At 27.0% G+C, this 25,674-nt stretch overlaps 1 protein-coding gene across 1 annotated transcript in view; it reads left to right on the forward strand.

The window, feature by feature from the left end:
- The window catches only part of LOC141536795 (uncharacterized), a 39,590-nt gene that overhangs the window by 10,675 nt on the left and 3,241 nt on the right, over window positions 1–25,674 (forward strand). Inside the window, exons 2-3 of the mRNA XM_074257534.1 lie at window positions 7,901–8,174; window positions 13,059–13,291. Coding sequence (XP_074113635.1) covers window positions 7,901–8,174; window positions 13,059–13,291 — 507 coding nt within the window. The remainder of the gene's footprint in view (window positions 1–7,900; window positions 8,175–13,058; window positions 13,292–25,674) is intronic.

Here is a 25,674-nt window from a genome sequence, read left to right on the forward strand (position 1 = left end):
TTTACAGTGTACTTCAAGACAAATTATTTTTTTATAATCAGTAAAAAAAAATTTCTTCACATATGATAAAAATTTTAAATTTACTATTAACAGATTATTATTTAGATTTTTAATCAATAATCAAACATAATTTTAATTCAAGAAGTTACTCTGCAACGATCACATAATATTCTTATAGCCCTGAATAAAAAAAAAGTATTGAAACAAAGAAAAAAGTATTGAAAAGTATCGGATTGACTAGAAAACCAATACTTTTTTCTTTGTCTCAATACTTTTTTTTCTAATCAGGGAGATTTCATAGAATTTATCTGTAAATTTTACAAAAAAATACGTAGATTTCACGTAAACTCACAAGTAATAATTACATATTTTTTCTGTAAATTTTAATGAATATATACTGTGGAAATTTTGAAGATTGTTTTTTGTAAATTTTACACAGTTGTTTTTTCCGTGTGATTACCATTTTATATAATAATTTAATTATTATTCAGTTGTTGTTGACTAAAATCAGGATTGTAACTATTACCATCCCTGAATAATCTTTTGAAAAAATTTTGAAATTTTGAAGAAATTTTGAAAAAGTTTTTATACATATACTTCATAGAAAAATCCCCCACTTGTTAGTAATGAAATCATATCATCCATAAATATAAATTTCTCCGAATAAGAAGGAAACTGTAGATGGTATTTAGTGATTCATAGCATATATACACGATAAAAATAAAATTAGCATTAACCCTCGACCTCTGTATGTCTCTATCAAAAACACTCTCAATTGGGCGTATTAAATAGAGCCCTAAAAATAGATGTACTTGGTTATAAATCGTGAAAATATAAATAATTAAAGAAAATAAAAAAAATGATAAACAATCAATCGGCTGTCCTTAATTTAACGAGACGCTGAATAATCGCATTCCGCTGCACTGATGCGTCTCTCAACTTTAACTCTGTACTCTGACTACTGGGTATTGTATGCATTGGAGTTCCATTGCAATACGTTATTATATATTTCATTACATTGACTACACTGTGCCCGTATTGAACAATACGAGTGAGCGGATAGAAATGAAATGTGAATGTGGTGAGCTTCTGACAGCTTTGCATGTCGATGGGTGCTAGTGCGTATAATGTTGGTTCTAAGAAACGGCAATAAACCCATCTTACATCTTACATTTTTAGTAGTACAGCTTAGTCTGTATTAGGAATATATAATAATAATTATTATTATTGCAATGAGTGTTTAACACAAGTTTGGCGTCACGATATAATTGTGAAATTATATATACTATTAATAAGCTAACTCGATCAAACAAATTTAAAAAAACCTATCTAAATTCAGTTATTTTTGAGAAAATATCAAAAAATATTTCTTTGATATTTTCTGAAGTATACCGAGACAATAAAATTTATTTAAAAAAAAATGGGCGTTGTTATTTTCAGCTGAAAAAAATCAAAATTGTTTAAAATTTTCAACAAATTAATTTTTTATTACAAAATTGCTCATTTTTTTCAAAAGAAATTTGTTCTTTCAGTGACATTAAAGATAATTTGATATTAATCAAACAATCAATGACGTTGATTTTCATTATTGAAAAATCAATGATGACAATCAAATTGTTAATTATTTATTAATAGTTAATTATTTATTAATAAAGGAAAATCGTGTAGGTTTTTATCAACAAATTATAAAAAAATGATTAGAGAAATTATTTTTAAAAATACAAAAACAATTTTTAATTATACCAAAAATATCAGAAAAGGAGAAACAATATGTTAAGCCCCTAAAGTAGCCGCTTAAAGATAATTATCATGATTAATTATTTTTCATCTTTTAGATTTTGTTCAAAAGTGCGTCAAACATCAAAATTTTTTATCAAAATCAATCCAAGAAAATCAAGACGCCATAAATAACAAAATTCATAAATATAACAAGATTTAATATGAACTGAGCTAAAGCAATGAATTATCAAATAACTACATTTAATCGCGTTTTAATTAAATTTGTAGGTCATTAGATCATGTTTTGTAAAAGTTATCGTGTCACCAAGTTTTGTATAAAAGGTATCGTGTCACAAAGTTCTTATCAAAAAGTAATAAACATAAAATTTTATAAAAAAATTGATTTAAATTCAAAGATGAAAAAAATCGGTCAATTACTTTAGAAGTAATAAAAATAATGAATTCACTTGATGTATAGAATTTTTGCAAGTGTTTAAATTTAAATTGTCGGCAAACAGTCACTAGAAAAAAACTCACCAAGGTGTCATCACCGTCGGAATAATAAAACGTTTTTCATTGTCTGAATATTCTACCCGCAAAAAGGTTTCTTCGTGTGTGATCTGGAAGTACGAAAATGTAAGTTATTCCAAGAATGAGACTGCATTTGGTCCCTGGTGCTGCCAGGCTGTCTGCTATATTTGCTACTTGCTATGATCGAGGCGCGTCTACTTGTACTCATACTATAATACTTCTGCGGTGGAATAGAATATAGAATAAAAGGAAGAGGAAAAACAAAGAGATGTAGTGTGTAGGAGGAAAAAGAGGATAGAGTTAAGAAGGTTAAAGAGCAGGATGGAATAGTAACATGCAATAGAGAATTTACAGTGGCACGGTGACCATAACTAATCCAACGACATATCAAACGACGACAAATAGACAATTCTTATATTATTATAATTGTGATTGTTCTTTGTATAAGTTTTTATGGATACGTTTTTAAATATTAATAATATTGATTATTATTACTGCTACTTTTTGTGGGATCAATAAATCACTAGACTAAAAATTACAACTGCTACGACCGCATGGTAGTTATATATTTAACTATAAAATTTATACTACTTTTTGAAAACAATTTACTGAATCTTCTATCAAATTTATGTTAATAAAAAATTATAATTTAGATTCTAGTCTAGTGTCTGTTTGCCGACAATTTGAATTTAAACACTAGCAAAAATTCTATGCATCAAGTGAATTCATTATTTTTATTGCTTCTAAAGTAATTGACCGATTTTGTTCATCTTTGAATTTAAATCAATTTTTTTTATAAAATTTTATGTTTATTCCTTTTTGATAAGAACTTTGGCATTATTAAATAACAATAAATAAATGTATAGATCCAAAAAACCTGTCATGTCACTTTTCTGCTATACAAAACTTGGTGACACGATAACTTTTACAAAACATAATCTAATGACCTGATTATTTTTTATCAGCTTTCTACAATTAATTAAAAAGCTCCCTATAGAAAATAAATATGTGACTATTAATCGTTTAAATAACAATTGATTAGTTATTTCTACACTGATAGAAAAACAATCTTGATTCAAGAAACTTTTTTTCTTCAAAATTTGAACTCTTGAATCCTAGATAACCGTGTAAAAAAAATTGTCCCAAGCTTGGGACATCCAAACGTGACACAATTTGGGACAATTTTGGGACATCTTAGAAATAAACAGAAATTTTAAAATAGTGCCTTTAAGTAATTTTTGTCAATTTTAAGTATTTTTTAAAAAATTTTCAGAATAATTCTTCAATTTTACGACAATTTTTAAGAAAAAAAAATTTATTTTTGCACAGCTGTAAATTTGGCTAGGAATTGATGGATAAAACATTTATTGACCATTTTTGGGACAATTTTAGGACATTTTTGGGACAACTTTGGAACAATTGTCGGATGAACGGTATTTATGTAACAAGACGAATAATATCGTACATTTTGCGATCTTTCGACCAAAGTCGGAAAACAGCAAAAATTTCATCAAGAGGACAAATGCAATAGTTAGATTTTAATTGAGATTTCAATTTTATCTAAAAACTCCTAAAAATCATAAGACTTGATCTAATTAAAATTCCGTGAAAATAATCTCAATTGGTTAAAATTTCTAAGAAAAAAAAACTACCCATTAGTTGAACCCAATAAACTTATTTAAAAATAAAACAGATATAAAATCGTGTAACGTACTCTGAACTTCGTGGGTGGGCCATAATCGTACATACTATCCAGGTTGCAATCGGTACGCCTCAAGACAAGTACAAAGATCCAGACTATCTTCCTTCTCATCCTCATCCTCGTCCTGACAGAGATGCAATGGCTAGTATACTTATAAGCCTAAATAAAAGTGTAACCCCGACCTTATACTCATCCTTAATCTTAGTCTTATTCTTCATTTAAAAATTTATCTGATTACTGATTTTGAATATGAAAATTAACTTGTAACCATTAACATACCCTCCGTTGTCACTGGAGTTCCGAAAATCCCCAAATTGGCCCCTTAATTTCGAGTACTCATGCACCAAAAAACTTTATAATTTTTGACAATAAAAAAAGACAGATTGGGTGGTCCATTTACTCTCGTTCTCGTTCCGTCATGAAGAACTCTAAATAAAAAAGTATCAAGACCTGTCTGTTTAACCAACTAATATGCCTCTTGATATTTTACCCGTTGCCAACTGCAACTACACACGTGTACTTCAACACATATATGAATATGAATTTATGGCTGTTGAGAAAAATGAAGCATTAAGAAATTTTTTCTGCAATTTATTGAACGTTCTTTGATCTTGGTTCTTCAGGCTTGAAAATTTTTTGTATTTGATGGTGCACAGAAAAAAAAAATTCATTGATTAAAAATGTAAATAATAATCTGTTAATAGTAAATTTAAAATTTTTATAATATGTGAAGAAATTTTTTTTTACTGATTATAAAAAAATAATTTGTCTTGAAGTACACTGTAAAAAATCAGAAAAATTAAAATTTTTGAAAAAATTCAAAACCGTGATATAAATTAGTTTGCAATGATGCTGACTCAAGTAATGCTTTTTAATTCATTACAATAAATTTCCAGTAATAATGACAGAAAAAGTTATATTATAATTACAGACTCAATTTATTAAATTTACAGATTTATAATAACAGAATTTACCACGTAAAAATAATCTATTAAGTTCTGTAAATATTACATGAGTCGACTTATAGATAAAATTTTGTAAATTTTACATACTTTTCTATAAATTTTACAACGTATTTTTTCCTTGAAAAGAAAAAATTCTCGGCTCAAGAAAAATTTCTTGCCTCTCTTGATTTTTTTTCTTGAATCAAGTTAACTTTTCTATCAGTGTTTGTTAATACTATAATAGAAGTTTTAAGCTTTATTTTGCTAAAGAAAGCTTCAAATTTTGGATGTTACTCCATTTCGTATAAAAAATCATTAACATCTATATTATTGATAATGAAGCAGAAAAATGAATCGTTCATTTTACAATTAAAGATTGATAATTATAAATTCTCTTGGATGTAGATTTTAATCAAACATTATTGAATTAGGTAGTGTGACAAATGGAGTGTAAGAAAGTGGGTTCGATTCCTGAGCGCGGTAGTTTTCAGATTCTGTGAGAATTCAGACCCTTTTTTTTTATTTTATTTTTAATTTTTATGACATGAGTAAAGTATTCCATAAATTTAAGTAACAGAAAATTACATAATAAATTATCGTTAATCGACCCATAAAAATATCGCCCACAAAACTGCACTATAAAAAAAGAAGTAAGCATTCATTCATTAAAATGAATTCATTAACAAAAACTAAATCTCAATCAGAGCCCGCAGAATAATAATCCGCTGACATCTGTGAGCCTTTGACTCGCCGCGGAATAAGTCCTACCTCGTAAATCAGTGAATCAATCGGCCATTTTAAAAGTCACTCCTTCATATTATTAAGTATACAGATGTATAATGGGAGTTTGCGAGCATAGTAGAGGGTTCAAAGTTTTAAATTGACTCGAGAGCTTTTTTGCTCGTATCATGCAAACTCAAACACTCTTTATTCTTCTCGGGCAGTATCTGGTGTCACACTTGACCTTTAATCGCTCGAATAAAATCTCTATAATTACTGTTATGTATAATGCTACTATACACACAAGATACTATTTTAATTTAATACTAATAGTGTCTTTTGCTTTGGTTGACGACACTTGGGTTTTTTTTTCGCAATCGCCAGACGCCTCCGATAAATTATCGAATTATAAATTTACAATGTATGACTCATTCATTTCATTCTAAGGCTTTTCTTCTCTCCTTTATCATTACAACTGTCAGTCTAATGTAAATATACATTTTTTTCTTTATTCTATTTATTAATAAATCATCCAATCATCCGTCTTGTGTTTGTTTTATTTATTACTACCATCAGAAAAAAATTTTACTGACTTTTATTTTTTATTAAGATATTAGTCATTATTTTATTAACAAATCTGTCGTAAAAATTCATTTATGTGTAACAAGGTTTTTTTCTTATCATTTTTTTTCTACTAACACGCTTTTATTAACTTGACTTGTATGTATCTATCGCAGAATCTTTCGACGTCCTTTTTATCGACTGATTGCTTTAAAAATTTACACACATGTTACATTGATGACAATTCAATTGTTTGATAACTTTTTCCTGCCCAGGATCATCATAATAATAAATAATAGTTTTAAATACTCAAAAACAAGATTTCATAAAAAAAGAAAGTAGAAAGTAAAAATAAATTTCAATTAATTTGAAATAAGTATAGAATGATTGACAAAAAAATTAATTTTATTATTTAAATTAAATTATAAAAAACCAAGTTTTGTTAATTTTTTAATAAGTAGATGTCTTTCAAATAAATCAAACGATTTCGATGCAATTTACAGCAATCGATGGAGTTTTTTAAGCTCAAGAAGAAATTTGTTACAAAATAATTAATTTTTCTAAAAGTTATTTTGAAAAACTACTTTCGAAATTTTTTTCAACGTCGTTTTTTAAGTAGAAGAGCTATTTAGATCACAGGAATGATCAAAAGGAGGGTGTCGAAATATTTCCAAAAAAATTATACATTATCGTGATAAAATGAGTGAGTTCAAATATTTATCAATAAAAGATATCTTTTTTTAAGAGTAGAAATAAATACTAGTCTTATTTTCATACTACAAAATGAATTTTCGTTATTTCAGAAAAAGAAAAATTTCTTGAGTGAAGAACAAAATTCTTGGCTCAAGAAAATTTTCGGGTGCCTGAAATTCTATTCTTGGTGGAAGTAATTTTTTTTAAATTCAAATTATCATCAATACTTGATACAATAAATTTTTGTTTGATCAAGGTTTTTAGATACTTTAGGGAAGCAGTGCCACCTACTTCAGCTGAGAAAAAAATTTTCTCACCTCGAGAAAATTTTTCTTTTTAATATTTGATACCCATTTCATATTATTTTAGCGTGCAATTATAAATATTGAATAAAAAAAATGATTCAATATTATTTGATCTTCCCATTTGACATGTTAATCAATAAAAATATTAATGAAAATTTATTTCTATCTTTATATTTAATTTTTTGAAGCAAGAGAGAAATTTTCTCAAGGCAAGAAAATTTACTTCTATCACGAACTAAATTTTTTGAAACAAGAGGCTGAATTTTCTCAAAACAAAAAAATTTTCTTGACTTAAATAAATTTTCTTGGATCAAGACACGTATTTCTTAAAGCAAGAAAATTAATTTTGTTGGAATAAGTGAAATTTCTTGTGGCAAAAAAAAATTATTTTTTGCTCAGGAAAATAATTAGGAAGAAAAATATTTTCTTGTTTCAAGTAAACATTTTTTTCTGTGTAGATATTTTTGACAATTTTTTTCTCAATCCTTGCATTTTAAATCAACTTCAAGAAAAATAATCCATGACTGTTAATAAAAATTTAAAATACCATTTTCAAGGTTAAAATACTAAAGACAGTGAAATGAAACAATTACCGATGTTACTGTCATTATTTATGAACACTTTAGTATTGAGGATGTTGATACAAGGGGTAACAGATTTAAAAGTTGTGACGCGAATGAATAAGATTGTTTAAATTAACGTATTCGTTTGTAATTTATTTGAAGGAGGAGCCGGAGGAGGAGGAAGAAACATCCGCTCCGATTACAATTTCTGCACCTAAAAGTACCACAATGATGAGCACGGCAGCTGTTAGCACTACCGCTTTAGCTTCAGCTTCAAGGCCTGTCATTACCGGGCAGACTTACGAGCGCAGAGATTCACGATTCTCGGATCCCACGAGCTCCAGCTCCAGTACTACATCCCATGGCACTCACAAAGTTCCGGTTAAAGAGATTAAAAGTTTGCCGGGTAACAACAATGCCAATAAAAGTGGTAAATGTAAGTTTCCTAATCATTTACTCTATTATTTACTAATGATCCGTTTTTTATACTTTCGGACAAATAAATCAGTCACTTTTTATAATTACTTGTCAAAATATTTTATTTTTTTGGGAAAGTTGGAATTGTTTTAATGTTAAACGCAATCGACTCAAGGAAAATATTTTTATAACTTGTATAAAAATATGTATGTGGAATTTTATTGATGGTAAGATTCAAACTCACAATTTTGACAAATTAAAAAAATTTTTTTAATCAGATTATTATTTTACTAGGTTCAAAAAATATATTTTTCTTTAATTAGTCAGTAAATATCAACAATACTCTTATGAAATCTTGGTGGTGAAATTAAAAACATCTATTAATAACAATTTTTGTTTACAAATATTAAAGATTAGATGTAGTTATAATTATACAATGTAGATTATTTTTATCAAATCCAAATAATTTCTTTATAATGATGTCAAGATCATTTTATTTAATGTACAGATTTGCAATTATAAGAAACTACTATCGGGTTAAAAATTGGAGACAATTTTTTTAAAGAATTGACAGAAACTTTCTAGATCTTATCTTTTTTATACTTAAAAAAAATTAAAAAAACGGTTGACCCTGAAGGCCATCCCGGCAACTTCCCACAACTTCCGTAATTAAGCTCTCAAAATTGCGCTTATTACGTTTTTGAACTCAAAGAGCTCAAAAATATGAGTTCGATGTAGTTTTGAGCTCTCCGAGCTCAAAACTCTAATAGAAGTTTAATAAAACACTATTTTTTGAATTTTCAAACCGCAATAACTTTTGAATGAATGAACCGATTTTCACGCGGTTGGCGGCATTCGACGCAGTTTTTCAAATTCTATGATACATTTTTAAACACAAATTGATAAGACCGGAAGTTTCGGTGTAATTCGAAAAAAACGCTTTTATTCGATTTCTTTCGTCAACGATAACTCACGAACGAATCAAACGATTTTGACCGGCTTGGTGGCGATCGACGTGGTTTTTCGATGTTAAGAGCTAATTCGTGTTTGGAATTGATCGATCAAGCCGTTTAAAAGTTATTAAAAAAAAACTTGATTTGAAAAAATTTTTTTTCGTAGTTTTTTTAAGATTCCTCAAAATCTACCAGTCGAAATCGGTCCAAATTGTATTCAAAATCTAAGTTTGGTCAAGCCCTTTCAAATGACACTAACCGCGATCAAATCGGCTAAGCCGTTCAAAAGTTATGAGAGGTTTACATACATACACACACACACATACATACATACAGACATACAGACACCATCGCGGGAATATTCAGGGAAGCTTCCTAGGACCTCAAAACGTCAAGATCTGATGAAAACTCGATTTTCGGAAAACGGGGTAAAAACAACAACTTCCCGATTTTTGAAAATTTTCAATTTTCTTAGCGGGAAGTTAAAAAAAATGAATCTAAGAAAATAATAATTCAGAGTCTCAATTTACAAACTTAGAGTTATATTTAAAAAAATGTTGTTTTACTCACTAAGATTAAATGGGTAAAACAAAAAAAAATTAATAACTTACGCGGCATTTTCCTAGTTAATAAAAAGATAAGATCCAAGATAAAAAGAGTAATCTCTTCAAACAATGATAATTTGAAAAAGTACAAAGCGTTACAATAAACAACATTAAATTACATTTAATCTTTGGTTACATTACACATATATACGTATATATGTTATATTGTATTATTATGAATGAATGAATGTGTAGATTGCAGATTGAGTGTAACAGCATATCACATTTATAGCGATTGTATCATAACTCATAACCATTCCGCTTATCTGACCCGTCTGATCTCACAGGATGATTGACACGTACTGCTAAAGACTTACTGCAGCTTACAGCTTCTATTTCACCCAACCCTCTTTCTCCACTTTGAGCAATATTTAATGTTGTGAGAGTTAAGCGTGCAGTTCTATACATTACACCACAAGTTACAAGTTGAATTGAAAATTAAAAGTTTAAAAGTATAAATGATGGTTCCCATAACTTGGCTTATGCTCACCATCATGTACAAGTACTGTTAAATTAATAACAGCTATTTCATTAGTTGTACTAGTGTATAACATCAGAGAGTCACAGTCAGAGGTAGATAATAGAGAGACAGACCTATCTTTTACTATGTATTATAAATTGTGACTGCAACTAGTCATATTACATACTTGTGTTGGTTATGTTATTATTATTACGGCAATAGTCATTGCCCTCGTGAACTTTCATCATATCAAGAAATCAACAATATAGACAAGAATATATTATCAACATCTGAATGCACTGCCTACACCTACTGACATTTTTTACAGTTAACAATTTGCTTAAGTGATTTTTCATGACTTATTACTCAGTAAAGATCAAATTAATAAGTTGATTTTAATGGGTTGCTTTTCAAAAATTAAATTATATGTTGAGATGTCAATTGTAGTTTTGTAGAAAAAAATTTTAAAGATTTTACTATTGCACGGAAAAAATACGTTGTAAAATTTATAGAAAAGTATGTAAAATTTACAAAATTCTATCTATAAGTCGACTCATGTAATATTTACAGTACGATGTTATTTTTACGTGGTAAATTCTGTTATTATAAATCTCTAAATTTAATAAATTCAGTCTGTAATTATAATATAACTTTTTCTGTTATTATTACTGGAAATTTATTGTAATTAATTAAAAAGCATTACTTGAGTCAGCATCATTGTAAACTAATTTATATCACGGTTTTGAATTTTTTCAAAAATTTTAATTTTTCTGATTTTTTACAGTGTACTTCAAGACAAATTATTATTTTATAGTCAGTAAAAAAAAATTTCTTCACATATGATAAAAATTTTAAATTTACTATTAACAGATTATTATTTACATTTTTAATCAATAATCAAACATAATTTTAATTCAAGAAGTTACTCTGCAACGATCACATAATATTCTTATAGCCCTGAATAAAAAAAAGTATTGAGACAAAGAAAAAAGTATTGAAAAGTATCGGATTGACTAGAAAACCAATACTCTTTTCTTTGTCTCAATACTTTTTTTTAATCAGAGAGATTTCATAGAATTTATCTGTAAATTTTACAAAAAAATACGTAGTTTTCACGTAAACTCACAAGTAATAACTACATATTTTTTCTGTTAATTTTAAAAAATATATACTGTGAAAATTTTGAAGATTATTTTCTGTAAATTTTATACGGTCGTTTTTTCCGTGTGTAAATTTGTAACCTCACCCCTAATTTTTAGTTTAATTTGACTGGACTATTGTAATAAATGAACTATTGATGAAAAGCTATTGAAAAAGTACAAGTTAGGTTGATCTTTCGAGTTATAATAATTTTGACTAATAAAAATCTATTTTGACATTTACATATGCCAGGGGCAAAATTTTCTTTATTCTCTTAATTATATAGATTACAGATAGTAGTTACTAGTCATGACATTAGCAAGAAAGTGAAACTTTATATTCGAATCAATCTTTTAATAATATATTTTGAAAATTGCAATAGAATAATTTTTTGACAGTAAAATTATTGTCTACCATAATTTACTTATGTTTCAAATTCCATCAATTTTCGATATTTTTAATAATAATTAGTTAACAATCTAAATTTTTATTTTTCTAATCTTTAATTTTCCACACGGAAGAAACGGCTGTGTAAAATTTACAGAAAATATTCTTCAAAATTTCCACAGTATATATTCTTTAAAATTTACAGAAAAAATATGTAATTATTACTTGTGAGTTTACGTGAAAACTACGTATTTTTTTTGTAAAATTTACAGATTAATTCTATGAAATCTTCCGAATTAATAAAAAAGTATTAAGACAAAGAAAAAAGTATTGGTTTTCTAGTAAATCCGATACTTTTCAATACTTTTTTCTTTGTCTCAATACTTTTTTTTTTATTCAGGGCTATAAGAATATTATGTGATCGTTGGAGAGTAACTTCTTGAATTAAAATTATGTTTGATTATTGATTAAAAATCTATATAATAATCTGTTAATAGTAAATTTAAAATTTTTATCATATGTGAAGAAATTTTTTTTTACTGATTATAAAAAAATAATTTGTCTTGAAGTACACTGTAAAAAATCAGAAAAATTAAAATTTTTGAAAAAATTCAAAACCGTGATATAGATTAGTTTGCAATGATGCTGACTCAAGTAATGCTTTTTAATTAATTACAATAATCTTCCAGTAATAATAACAGGAAAAGTTATATTATTATTACAGACTAAATTTATTAAATTTAGAGATTTATAATAACAGAATTTACCACGTAAAAATAACATAGTTCTGTAAATATTACATAAGTCGACTTGTTGATAGAATTTTGTAAATTTTACAAACTTATCTATAAATTTTACAACGTATTTTTTCCGTGAACATCGTTAATTTTTTTAAAAAGAAATTTTTTCTTCCAGTGTAGAAAGTATCATAATTTTATAAAAAATGAAACTGGGTTTTCTACAGAATGTTGATGCATATTGCTATTTTCTTTTCTCTATAAAACATTCCTTTAAAAATTTATCTTGTTTATACAAAAATTCTAAGATTTCACTTATATTTCATGCTATTTATCATAAAAAAATGGACAAATATGACAAAATCAGGTCAACTAATGAAATCTTTAAAGCTTAATTACAATAAAAGTTTTCCCATCACTGCTCAACAATTTAAACTTCAAACAATATGACAAGACAGGCATAAATATTGAGCTCAGTAAATATAAACCTCTCAATCCAATTTATATAAGTTCAACCTAAAAAAATATTTTGTTCTTTTTACCATAGCGTCCAAAATAAAATTTCAAAAAAAAGACAAATAAGTATGAATAAGATAAATATTTAATTGGCGATGATTGCAGCTGCTGAAATAAGAGAAGCCCTTCAGCACGCGATGAAAGTATCACGGGAAGGTAGCTGTCAGTGGCCACGTGCGAGAGTTATACCCGTGAGAGATGTCTATCCAAGCCCCTCGACGACTTACATTCCACATTGCGCGATTCTTCACAGATGCTCCGACGACACTGGATGCTGTAGATCCGAATCGCTTACATGTGTACCCAAACAGTTCCACAAAGTTGAACTGTACTTTTACGTAAGTATTTTGATCATTTATTAAAAAAAAAAAAAATTTTTAGTTATTAATTTGCCTGATCAATTTATCAATTTGATTTTTATCGCAAATGAGCAGAGCACACCAAAGATATCTTTAAATTCAGCGCGCATAAATCTATCGATGCGTTAAATAAAGCCCAGCGCCCAGTACATAAACAGATAAACACATATAGACACTATACAAGTAAAGCGGACGTTACAATCAGTGATCGGTTACTTACAATCTCATAGATCCCCTCTAAGATTGCGGAAGACATTTCTCGGATCTCAGGTATCCGATAAATCCTATCTCTCGAGGTTCAATAGTGCGGATGATTGCTTTACTGATCCGCTACTGATATACATACATTTTATCTTAGATTTTCACGTGACTGGTTACACATGTGTTACTATTTAATAGTCTGTACAGATTACTATTTTTTTTTCCCCGCTCGATTTATTTAAACTAATAATTTATTTATGTATTTTGATCCGTCGTTTGTCTTTTACTTTACAAGATAATCAACTTGTTTTTTTTTTTTTTTTTTTTTTATCACTCGTTTTTCATTTTATGACAAATCGCAATGTACTTTTCGCAAAAATAGAAAAAAAAAAATTTGGTGAATTTAAATGAGAGATTTATCATTCAGAATTTGATAAAATTTAACATTTTAGTAAATTATGGTCAGATAATAAGCCCACTAAATTTTTGAAAAGCTCAAAAAAATCAGTCAAAAAATATTGAGCTTTTAAAATTTCAGATTAAACATTAAGTCTTATAAAAAATAATACTTTTTATGTAATTTTACAAAAAAAATGCCGGTTGGTGTCATTTGAAAGAGCTTGACCAAACTTAGATTTTGAATATAATTTGGACCGATTCCGACCGGTAGATTTTGAGGAATCTTAAAAAAACTACGAAAAAAAATTTTTTCAAATCAAGTTTTTTTTTGAATAACTTTTAAACGGCTCGATCGATCAATTCCAAAAACTAATCAGCTGTTAACATCGAAAAACCACGTCGATCGCCACCAAGCCAGTCAAAATCGGTTGATTCGTTCGTGAGTTATCGTTGACGAAAGAAATCGAATAAAAGCGTTTTTTTCGAATTACACAGAAATTTTCGGTCTTATCAATTTGTGTTTAACAATGTATCATAGAATTTGAAAAACTGCGTCGAATGCCGCCAATCGCGTGAAAATCGGTTCATTCATTCAAAAGTTATTGCGGTTTGAAAATTCAAAAAATAGTGTTTTATTAAACTTCTATCAGAGTTTTGAGCTCGGAGAGCTCAAAACTACATCGAACTCATATTTTTGAATTCTTCGAGTTCAAAAACGTAATAAGCGCAATTTTGAGCGGGAAGTTGCCAGGGTCAACCGTTTTCCTAATTTTCTTTTCAATTTAATCCTTAAGTTTATTTATTTATTTTTTAAATTTATTAAAAAATTCCACTTTAATAAAAATATTCAAATTTTTTACATTAAATTGTTTTTTTACTTTTATCTTTTAAAAATTTTGAACTTCAAAGAATTTCTTCACACAATCAAAAAGAAGATTTCAAATAACTTTTTATTGCAACTATCATTTGATTGAGCTTAATGTCTAATGAATGACTCAGTAATAACACCAACAAAGATGATGCTAAATATAAAGCAAATTAGCTTCTCCGAACTGCCAAAAAAATAGAATAAAAATTTCTAAAGATATAAATAATAAATAAAATAGTGGGCGTATTGGCAGTATCGATAGCAGTAGTTAACGCTCAACTAACCAAGTCATTATTTACTATCAGCTGATTAAATAAATCACAACAGTGATAGAGTGATACAAGTACCTCATTGTAATTGTAAACAGTAATTCCCATCGAAATAGTGTCGATTATCTTCCACTCCTTCCTATTCCGGCTGGTATATATCGATTTTTTATTTAATTGCATACCATACCTCCGTATAATATAATAATACAATGAACAGCGATAAGACAAGCTCAAGCTAACAATCAATACTATCAATAAACACAAATAACAACAATATAAATAATAGCAAGGAATGCGTTAAATCCTCAATGACAGTTTCGCTCTATTTAACGATCCTCTGTAATCGATTCTAATTAATTCTTCTTGTCAATGTAGGACTTAATTGATCGCCCGATTGATTATTAATATAATAGATTATGTATAAATATAAATATATACTTGATACATTTTAAATTGTTAATTATACAATGTTTTAATTATTTACTAATCGATTAATTTTTAATATCTGATTTCGAAATTGTCAAGAAAGAAATCGATTATTATTAGAATTTATGCAATTACTGAATGAGCTTTGCTGAATAACTAATACATGACTGAATCGCACATCGCAATTATTAAGTGGCTATTAAAATGTTTTACCGTAAATTATGATTTATTGAAGCGTGTGTGGATACGCGGACTAGTATTTAGGGTGAATTAGACACGCGTCTTATTTTAAGTGAAAGGTTATTGCAGTTAATATCCGATCCTATTTACGGTTTATTAATTATTTATTTTTTTAGAATTATGCTTTGGGATTAAGACATTTTTGTTGGTTTATAAAAGTTTGAAGGGCGATATCTTGTGCAATGTCTAAATATGGTTATAAAGATGAATATGTACGTCTTTTGAGTAATTTGAAAGCGTGGTTAATTTGTTAGGAGTCAAATTTAGAATAATTATTAAAATTCTGTTTATTATGCTAAAATTAGCTTGTATTATCCATACAAATTTATTCGTTTATTTTAATGATTTTCTCTATTTTATTACACTAAATAAAATTTTTTAAATAGAAATGTAATTTTTTATTAAATTATCTATTTGATAACACACAAATTATTGCTCAAAACGTCAAGATCTGATAAAAACTCGATTTTTGGAAAACGGGGTAAAAACAATAACTTCCCGATTTTTGAAAATTTTCAATTTTATTAGCGGGAAGTTTAAAATTAAAATTAAAATTTTGTAAATTTTGGGCATGTTTTTAAAATTATAATTGCTCTTATTTAAAATGAATTTGTGATGTTAATTATCAAAAAAATTTATGAAAAATAAATGTTTGTTACAATAAAATTTCAAAATATTGTCAAAATTTTTTTTTTGAAATTAAGAGATCAAAATTTCGAAGAAAATTTTTATTTTAGAATTTTTGAGCTCATAATTATTAAACTTAAAATTGCTGTTACTTGAGATAGAATAACCATAAAAAAATTTGAACTTATGTAATTTGAAATCTTAGCTATAAGCTATGAGATACTAAAGAGAAGTTTTAAAAACTAAATTTGTTCAGAGTGAAAATCAAAAACTTGGAAAATTTTCCTTGTATTTTTTGTTGTAAAGAAATTTTAATTTTTTTTTTTTTTTTAATCAAAGACAAATTCCTTATAATTTAAAATCACACATTCCTAAGGACTTTATCTCAAAAACCCCTCGAAAAAAATTTGGATAGTCACGAAACCTGTAAATACTTGATCTAATGGCCACCCATAGCGACGTTATCTCTAAGAGCCGCGACACCGATGATTAAAAGACAATTTCCTTAAAAATTTGTTATTTAAATTTATAAATATATAAGTAAAGTGAAATTACTAATAAAAAAATAATATATTATTAGAATGTTATGATACTTGGCGGCGTGTCAAAGTTGTCATTGCGCCGAATGCTGAGAGAAAACGCGAATAATGTCACTCGCATAAAACACCTCTCGTCTAGTCTAAAATAAAATTACAGTTAACTCGTATATAATACATTATATTAAGCTTCCGTATTACCGAAATATTACTGATTTATTCACCGCATTCCGCAGATTAAACCTTCTTACTGGGTAATAAACTCTGAGTATTGAGTCACTAAAATTAATGGCTTCTATTTATTACTATAGTAGTGAAACAATTGACGCGGAGAGAAAGGCGCAGGTTCGATTCCTATTTTGAACCACCCATAAATTTTTTTTTTTTTTTAATTTTTAATTTTTTATTTAGTCATTTTTTAGACATTGGATGAAAATTGTGAATCTTTATTAAGATTTGTTGACTTTTAATTAATGGTTTATTAATAATTATTTATAATAAATGATTTGTGTAAATAAAAAGTCTAATTTATGAAAGAAAAAGAATTAAATAATAAAAAACGTTTTACCGACCGATAAAAGACTAATATATCCGAAACTTTCTTCTTAATAAGAAGAGAGTAGTACATAAAACCACTTGCTATATCTAATGTCTCGATAGTTGTATTTAAGACCCGGCCATTAGTTATCGCAAAAGCGTTCAACGTTATCGGGCCTAGTATTTTAAATAGAGAGACATACCAGACGGGATTTCATTTTGGGGCTCATGTTCTAAGAAAATATTTGTCATATCATAGTCAAAGAGATTTTCTTAACTGTCACTGAACTCAGTTAATTTAACTTAAGTTTGAAGTCAATGCTTTTAAAGCTAAACGATAATTTATTAATTTTGTTTATCTAACCCGACAGTGGTTTGACTTCTCCGTTTAAAACAACTTAATCTTTCAAGCTCACTGGATTTATTTTTATTTATTGGTCGCAGAAAAAAATGACAGCTCGTTTGAATGAAAGGAAAAAAATTTATTATACAAAAATAATTTTTAAAATATTAAGAAATTTTTTGACTGCTCATTTTACCCCAAAAATTTTTTTGGTAATTTGAAAGTGTCCATTAAACATGTAAAAAAAATTTTTAATATTTTAACATGAAGATTGGAAATAAAAAATAATTTTTGAATATTAATATTTCAAAAAAATGATTTTTTTTTCACTTTGAAAGTTTATAATTGTAAAAATGATTGAAAAAAAAATTTTTTTTTCTAGCTTAAAATGAAAAGTTGAAAGTGAAATTAAAAATTTTTTTTGATCGATAAATTTTTTAAAATTCTATTTTAAGATTTGATAAATTAAATTTTTTATAAATTGAATAAAAAAAAATTTTTTTTTAATGAATAATGTAATAAAAAATTTTATTTTTTAGCCGACAAAATTAAATTTTTTCTCACCGTAATTTTTTTGATGAAAAAAACTTTTCTAGATTTGACAAAAAAAAAATTTTGAATGAAAATCAGCAAATTGTCTATTTAAAATTTTTTATTTCCAAATCAACAAAAAAGTTACTGTGAGAAAAATTTTCTTCAGCTAAGAAATAAAATTGTTAAAAATTTTTAATAAATTAATTTCTCATTATATTACTAATTTCTTCAAAAGAAATTTTTTTTTTTTCAGTGTAATTTAATTCTCATTGAAGATGAAATATCTTGAATGAGTAATTGGCACTAGTTTGAATAAACCCTCGTCTTAAACTGAAATGAATATCCTTCTAAAATAAAAATAAAAAACAATATAATAAGAACTATTTTAATGAAAAGAGTAACAAGCCAGCTGCTTTAAGAAATAATCCATTGAACTTACGGAATGTAGTTGATTTTAAGCATTGTTCTTGGTAACTTGTTAGTGCGGTGTGGTTTAAATGTAAATTCCAGACAACCGCGATCAACACTTGACTTTAAAGACGAAGGAGGAAGAATCTGTATGCATGTATGTATGACTAAGTATGCGTACATACGTATGGATATTTTAACGATGTGAATCCGAACACAAGGGAATGAAGGCAACCCTAGACATGCTTCTATTTTCGTAACGACTTATATTATTAATAAGAAAAGATAAAACAAGTTAAGTTACTCCGATCTCACTTACTTTTGCTTTTAAGTTAAGTCTTAAGATCGCGGTGTGCTCAAATTCACGATAGTTAATGAAAAATTATATTTTCGGAACGCGGAAGGATTCTCAAGTTTTTGCTAGATATTTTTGACGATGCTAGTTTCGGTGAAAAAAATTAATTAGCTTTCGTCGCGTTGTGACGCCCTAGAAACACCTCCGGTGGTCAAATATGTTGAATTTAGAAAAATTATAGCTTAATAATTTTTTTTAACGATAAATTAATAATTAATTTGTTCGTGAATTAATTTTATAATTCTAAAAAGTTGATTCAAAACTTTTGACAATAATCTTTGACTTACTATTTCTTTTAAATGGCTGAAGTTTGTAAAAAAATTACGAAATAAGTACAAAATCATTTTTTTTTAGTAGAAAAAAAGTGAATAAATAATAATTAATAAATTTTTATTTTTAATTCGTTTGAAAACTAATTTTAAAATAAAAAATACCGAGTTAATAATATTCGAATGCAAAATGAGAGCTAATACCTCATTTTGAATTTTTAAATACATCTAGTAAAAAAAATAACAATGAAATAATTCTTATCAAGTAGATCACGAGTGAATAAAATAAAAAATAAATTATTTACGGTACTAACCCTAAAAAATAATAATAAAAAAATGATAACAGCCAACTAAAAACGTGTTCAGTAACCAGAGCGTGCCGTTACACGACATATTTGATTTTTGTGACAGATCTCTATGTAAATAATAGTAATCGTAATACGATCGATTACAAATAAAAAAAAGTAAGCAAAAAGTGGCTTCCTACGCACTGACCAGGTCGACTGACCGAGTATACTTAAAGATCAACCATGATGTAAAGAGACACTACAATCCTCTACTTCGCGAGCACTATTTCTATTTTTACAGCGTCTAGAACTAGTCGTTCACTGTCTAGTAAAATTTATCTCTCTTGCTCTAAACTTTTGTGCCGCAATTGTGCTCACCTTCACAACTATGATCATAATCATAATAATCATAATCGCAATCGCTAAAAAATATCAGTTGTAAAAAGAATGCTCGCTATTTATGAGTGACACTTTTAAGTAGATCATCTCGAAAAGCATAATTGTCATCACCATCATTATCATTATTTTCTACAATTAATCATTAATATCCAATACGTCATTAAACGTTATATTTATTCGATCTTTGTAAATAAATTTCGTAATAAAAATAAACACGACAACTGGCTTCACGACAGAAGCATTTGCATAAGCTCCTAATGATATATCTCGCATATTAGCAACCTGTATAAAATCGCGCTTCTTTATCCATATAGAAAATTTTTTATTTTAAAGGATTTATATTTTATGTTTTCTGTAAAATCATCATTTTTACACAGAAAAAATACGTTGTAAAATTTATAGATAAGTTTGTAAAATTTTCAAAATTCTATCTATAAGTCGACTCATGTAATATTTACAGAACTTAATAGATTATTTTTACGTGGTAAATTCTATTATTATAAATCTATAAATTTAATAAATTCAGTCTGTAATTATAATATAACTTTTTCTGTTATTATTACTGGAAATTTATTGTAATTAATTAAAAAGCATTACTTGAGTCAGCATCATTGCAAACTAATTTATATCACGGTTTTGAATTTTTTCAAAAATTTTAATTTTTCTGATTTTTTACAGTGTACTCCAAGACAAATTATTTTTTTATAATCAGTAAAAAAAAATTTCTTCACATATGATAAAAATGTTTAATTTACTATTAACAGATTATTATTTAGATTTTTAATCAATAATCAAACATAATTTTAATTCAAGAAGTTACTCTGCAACGATCACATAATATTTTTATAGCCCTGAATAAAAAAAAGTATTGAGACAAAGAAAAAAGTATTGAAAAGTATCGGATTGACTAGAAAACCAATACTTTTTTCTTTGTTTCAATACTTTTTTTTTAATCAGGGAGATTTCATAGAATTTATCTGTAAATTTTACAAAAAAAATACGTAGTTTTCACGTAAACTCACAAGTAATAATTACATATTTTTTCTGTAAATTTTAAAAAAATATATACTGTGGAAATTTTAAAAATTATTTTCTGTAAATTTTACACAGTCGTTTTTTCCGTGTAGGATATATTTGCAAAGTAATTGCAAAAAATTTTTAAGATTAGTTTCTAATTACTATGCAGTCGTAGGCGTTGTAATTGTTAGTCCGTCAATTTATTTGTCTCTCAAAAAATAATAATTATCATCATTATTATTATAAAAAATGTATCCATAATTTGATTGTATTATTTTATATAAATAATAATAATGATTATTAAAAATTCAGTGAAAATTACCACTAACTACTAGCTAGTTAATGATAGTTAGAGATTTTAGCTTCCTACTTTATACTTTTGAACTTTCGGACCACACAGTCCGTAAGTTTAATTGCAGGCTCTGCCGTGTAATTAATTATTTTTATTTAATAACTGACTTATATATCAATATTTATTACCGACTGAAAGCCTGCTTTCCATTTGTTAATTATTCATAACTAAATAAATAAATAGTAATTATAGTAATAAATTTTGTAACGCGGCCTTGGCTCTTAGGGAAACAATGCACGTCTGTTTGTCTGTTTACATTATTAGCAACTTCATTGTTATATGTCTAGTTTACTTACTTCGGGTTTTGTTACTATTATTATTATGCCGAGTCATGATAAATGTCCTTAACGATCAATTTATCTGAGAAAATAGGACTATTGCTAATTTCTCAATCAGTAGACGTTTTGATTTTTAATTAATCGAGTAGCTTTTATTTGTTCGTTCAAGATTTTATTTAAAATTTGTTATTTAAATCTTGGAATACATTGCAATGTTTAATATTTATTATTCACGTCAAAAGAAACTCTTTCAACATAAACAATTAAAAAGCCAGTTAACTTTACGGCAACAATTGCTATCGATCGTAAAAATAGCAGTGTGTTCGATCCACGAGGGCAATGCATCTTCGTAATCAGCCATCAGTTTGCGTGGGTACACGTGGGCTTCTCAAGATCCCGGAATAAAATAAAATTACCGACTTAGCTACGATTACAAAATAAAAGACTAAAAAATTAATTAGAAAATTTATACAAAGACGAGGAATAAACTAAAAAAAAAACTAATTAGTACACAGAAAGAAAAATTTCTCGACTGGAGAATCAAATTCTTGACTCAAAAAAATTTGCAGGTGCCGGAAGGAAGACCGAAGTTGTGTTCGCGGAAGTAAAAATTTTTCTTGAAATTCTATTCTTGGTGGAAATAATTTTTTCTTAATTCAAATCATCATAAATACTTGATACAATTAATTTTTATATTTTATCAAGATTTTTACACGGAAAAAATACGTTGTAAAATTTATAGAAAAGTTTGTAAGATTTACAAAAAAATTTTTAACGAATTATCAAAATTAATTATTAAGTTTGTCAAGATTTTGGTCTCTAGGGACATTAATTTCTAAAAATAAATATTTAGAAGACAACAAAAAAACTTTTTTGACGTATCATAAATCAGTTCTTGAAATCACAATTTTTTATTCGGTAAAAATAAACATAATAAATTTTCAAAATGTGGAATTAAAGTCTTAAATTATTATTTTTGATCTTAATTTTCCAATTAAGTGATTTTTTTTTCTTAATTGAACATTAAACATTCGAAATTTGTAAAAAGTTTGCAAAATTTGACTCTTATCTGCCGAAAAAAAATTCTCAAGTATTTTAAATCTTCGCTAAAAATTCATAAATAAAAATCTTAATTACTGTGAGAGCTTCTATACAAAATTATTCACACATAAGTAACTCAAATAAAATAATTGAATAAAATAAACCGTGTAGTTTAAGATCTAGATTAAATTACATATATTTTGTCTGGATTTTATCTGTTTAGTCTCAGATGTCTCGATCCTCCATGACGATGTTCAGCCCGGATTATTCTAGCCCCGGGTGATAACAATTTAATACTTAGCATTTACGTTGCGTGACACCGTAGACTTTAAATTTAAAGTTAAGTTAAGCTAACTTTTCTCTGTACTGAGAGTTTGCAAGTATCAGTCGGGGATTACCGGTTATAAAGAGTAAAGAGCCCAAGATAATATTAAGTAAAGATCTTTGGTATTCGAGGCAAGTGACGAGCTGACGGGCATAGTTTCCATATACATATATACAATTTCCGTCAAGCTTTCACCGATTTAAAGTTGTAACGTTGTGAGTTATGAGTAACATTAATGCATTTAACTCCAGGCGCTAAAACATCATCGTCCAGTTTAAATTATTCTATTCAAATTTGTCCTTGTTCTCAAACTAACTGACAAAAATCCTCATTTAAATCACCGAGTTAAGTACCGATCCAAGTAAAGAGAAATCCAGTGTGTATATATATACTAACAGAAACAATTCGCGTGTTTATTTATGAGCTTATAAAATTGGTTATCAATTTACATACTCGGTGATAATAATATCTAAGACATGAGACATGTGATGCATGACATATGACATATGACTTATTCAAAAAGCTGCTGAAGGGCATTAAGCTTCTATCGATGACAGGTAGCAATAACCACCCATCACTTATATCCATAAGTACTGTAATTTCTGGTCACTGATAATGATAAAATAATAATAAGCACACACATAAATCAGTGTCTCGAGAGACTAGGTCATATCAGTGATTGAGATTCTAAGGAACTCGTGTATGTAGTAATATCAGACCACGGCATATCTACAGCAAGCAATCCAAGGTATTATAATAGTATGCAGGCTGCAGAAACAAGAAAACAAATTTACAGGTTCAGTCTATACACCTAAGATTTGATCTGGAAATTAACATACGAGCATTAACACCCGTCAGTCTAGATTAGGCTTATAATAGATTTGTTTCAGTTTATTTACTTTATTATTAATTTAATTTAGATTCTATTTAGCATATGACGCAACTACACAGAAAAAAAAATTAACTTGAATCAAGAGAAAAATTCTTGAACCAAGAAAATAATTTTGAACAATTTCATTGCTTGGATCAAGACGGAAAAAACGACTAAGTAAAATTTACAGAAAATAATCTTTAAAATTTCCATGGTATATATTCTTTAAAATTTACAGAAAAAATATGTAATTATTACTTGTGAGTTTACGTGAAAACTACGTATTTTTTTTGTAAAATTTACAGATAAATTCTATGAAATCTCCCTGATTAAAAAAAAAGTATTGAGACAAAGAAAAAAGTATTGGTTTTCTAGTCAATCCGATACTTTTCGATACTTTTTTCTTTATCTCAATACTTTTTTTTATTCAGGGCTATAAAAATATTATGTGATCGTTGCAGAGTAACTTCTTGAATTAAAATTATGTTTGATTATTGATTAAAAATCTAAATAATAATCTGTTAATAGTAAATTTAAAATTTTTATCATATGTGAAGAAATTTTTTTTTACTGATTATAAAAAAATAATTTGTCTTGAAGTACACTGTAAAAAATCAGAAAAATTAAAATTTTTGAAAAAATTCAAAACCGTGATATAAATTAGTTTGCAATGATGCTGACTCAAGTAATGCTTTTTAATTCATTACAATAAATTTACAGTAATAATAACAGAAAAAGTTATATTATAATTACAGACTGAATTTATTAAATTTAGAGATTTATAATAACAGAATTTACCATGTAAAAATAACATAGTACTGTAAATATTACATGAGTCGACTTATAGATAGAATTTTGTAAATTTTACAAACTTTTCTATAAATTTTACAACATATTTTTTCCGTGCCCATAAATCCCGCATATTTTTTTTTTTCATAATTTCCATGCAAGTAAACCAAAGTTTTTTTATTCATAACTCGTAATTCAGGTTGCAATCAACTTTTAAATTACTACTAATTGCTAAATCATTGTAGAGAGTTAAAAAAAAATTTATCATGAACTTAAATTACAAAATAAAAAAAAAAACTTTTCGGTAGATTTTTTTTTTGTATGAAAAACCTTAAAATTGACATTTTTTAATTATTCTGTTTCGATAAACTTTAAAAAAAAATACAGAATTGATAAAAAAAATTTTATGAGCTGTAATATTGTGGACCATGAAACAAAACAATTACCAGCTTTTTTTTGTGTAATAAAACTTGATAAAAAATCAGAGACCTCAAACTTTAAAAAATTTTTTTAAACAAATTATCAGCGTTAATATTCTTCACGATAATGAATCAGTTAAAATTTGAAATAAAAGTAATAAAATCCAAGCTTTACTACATTTACGATTAATAAAACGGATTAAGCGATTCCGATTACACTAAGTCTAGCCTGAAGCAAAAAATATGTGTTAATGCAAATTTTGACATTTAAGATCGACATGGGATATAACATAAAACATATAATACAGATATTAAATAAAATCGAGCGATAAATATAAAAAATTAAAAAAGAGTTATGATTGAAAGGCTTTTGTGTCGTTAAGTTTGTAAGAAAGTAAAGATCTCACGGGGACTGTGTTGCAACGATGATATAGAAGATTGTGTGTTTAATGCTGACAGTAGCATTGATATATTAAATATACATATATAAATTTCTACGTTAATATATGAGTCACCTGATGCATTTACCGCACCCAAAGCGCGATTACAATCATTTTTAAAAATATTTTTAA

This window comes from Cotesia typhae, unplaced genomic scaffold (assembly GCF_013202065.1).
Source record: "Cotesia typhae breed Kobodo isofemale line unplaced genomic scaffold, CoteBio_Ctyphae scaffold_45, whole genome shotgun sequence".
Lineage (NCBI taxonomy): Eukaryota > Metazoa > Arthropoda > Insecta > Hymenoptera > Braconidae > Cotesia > Cotesia typhae.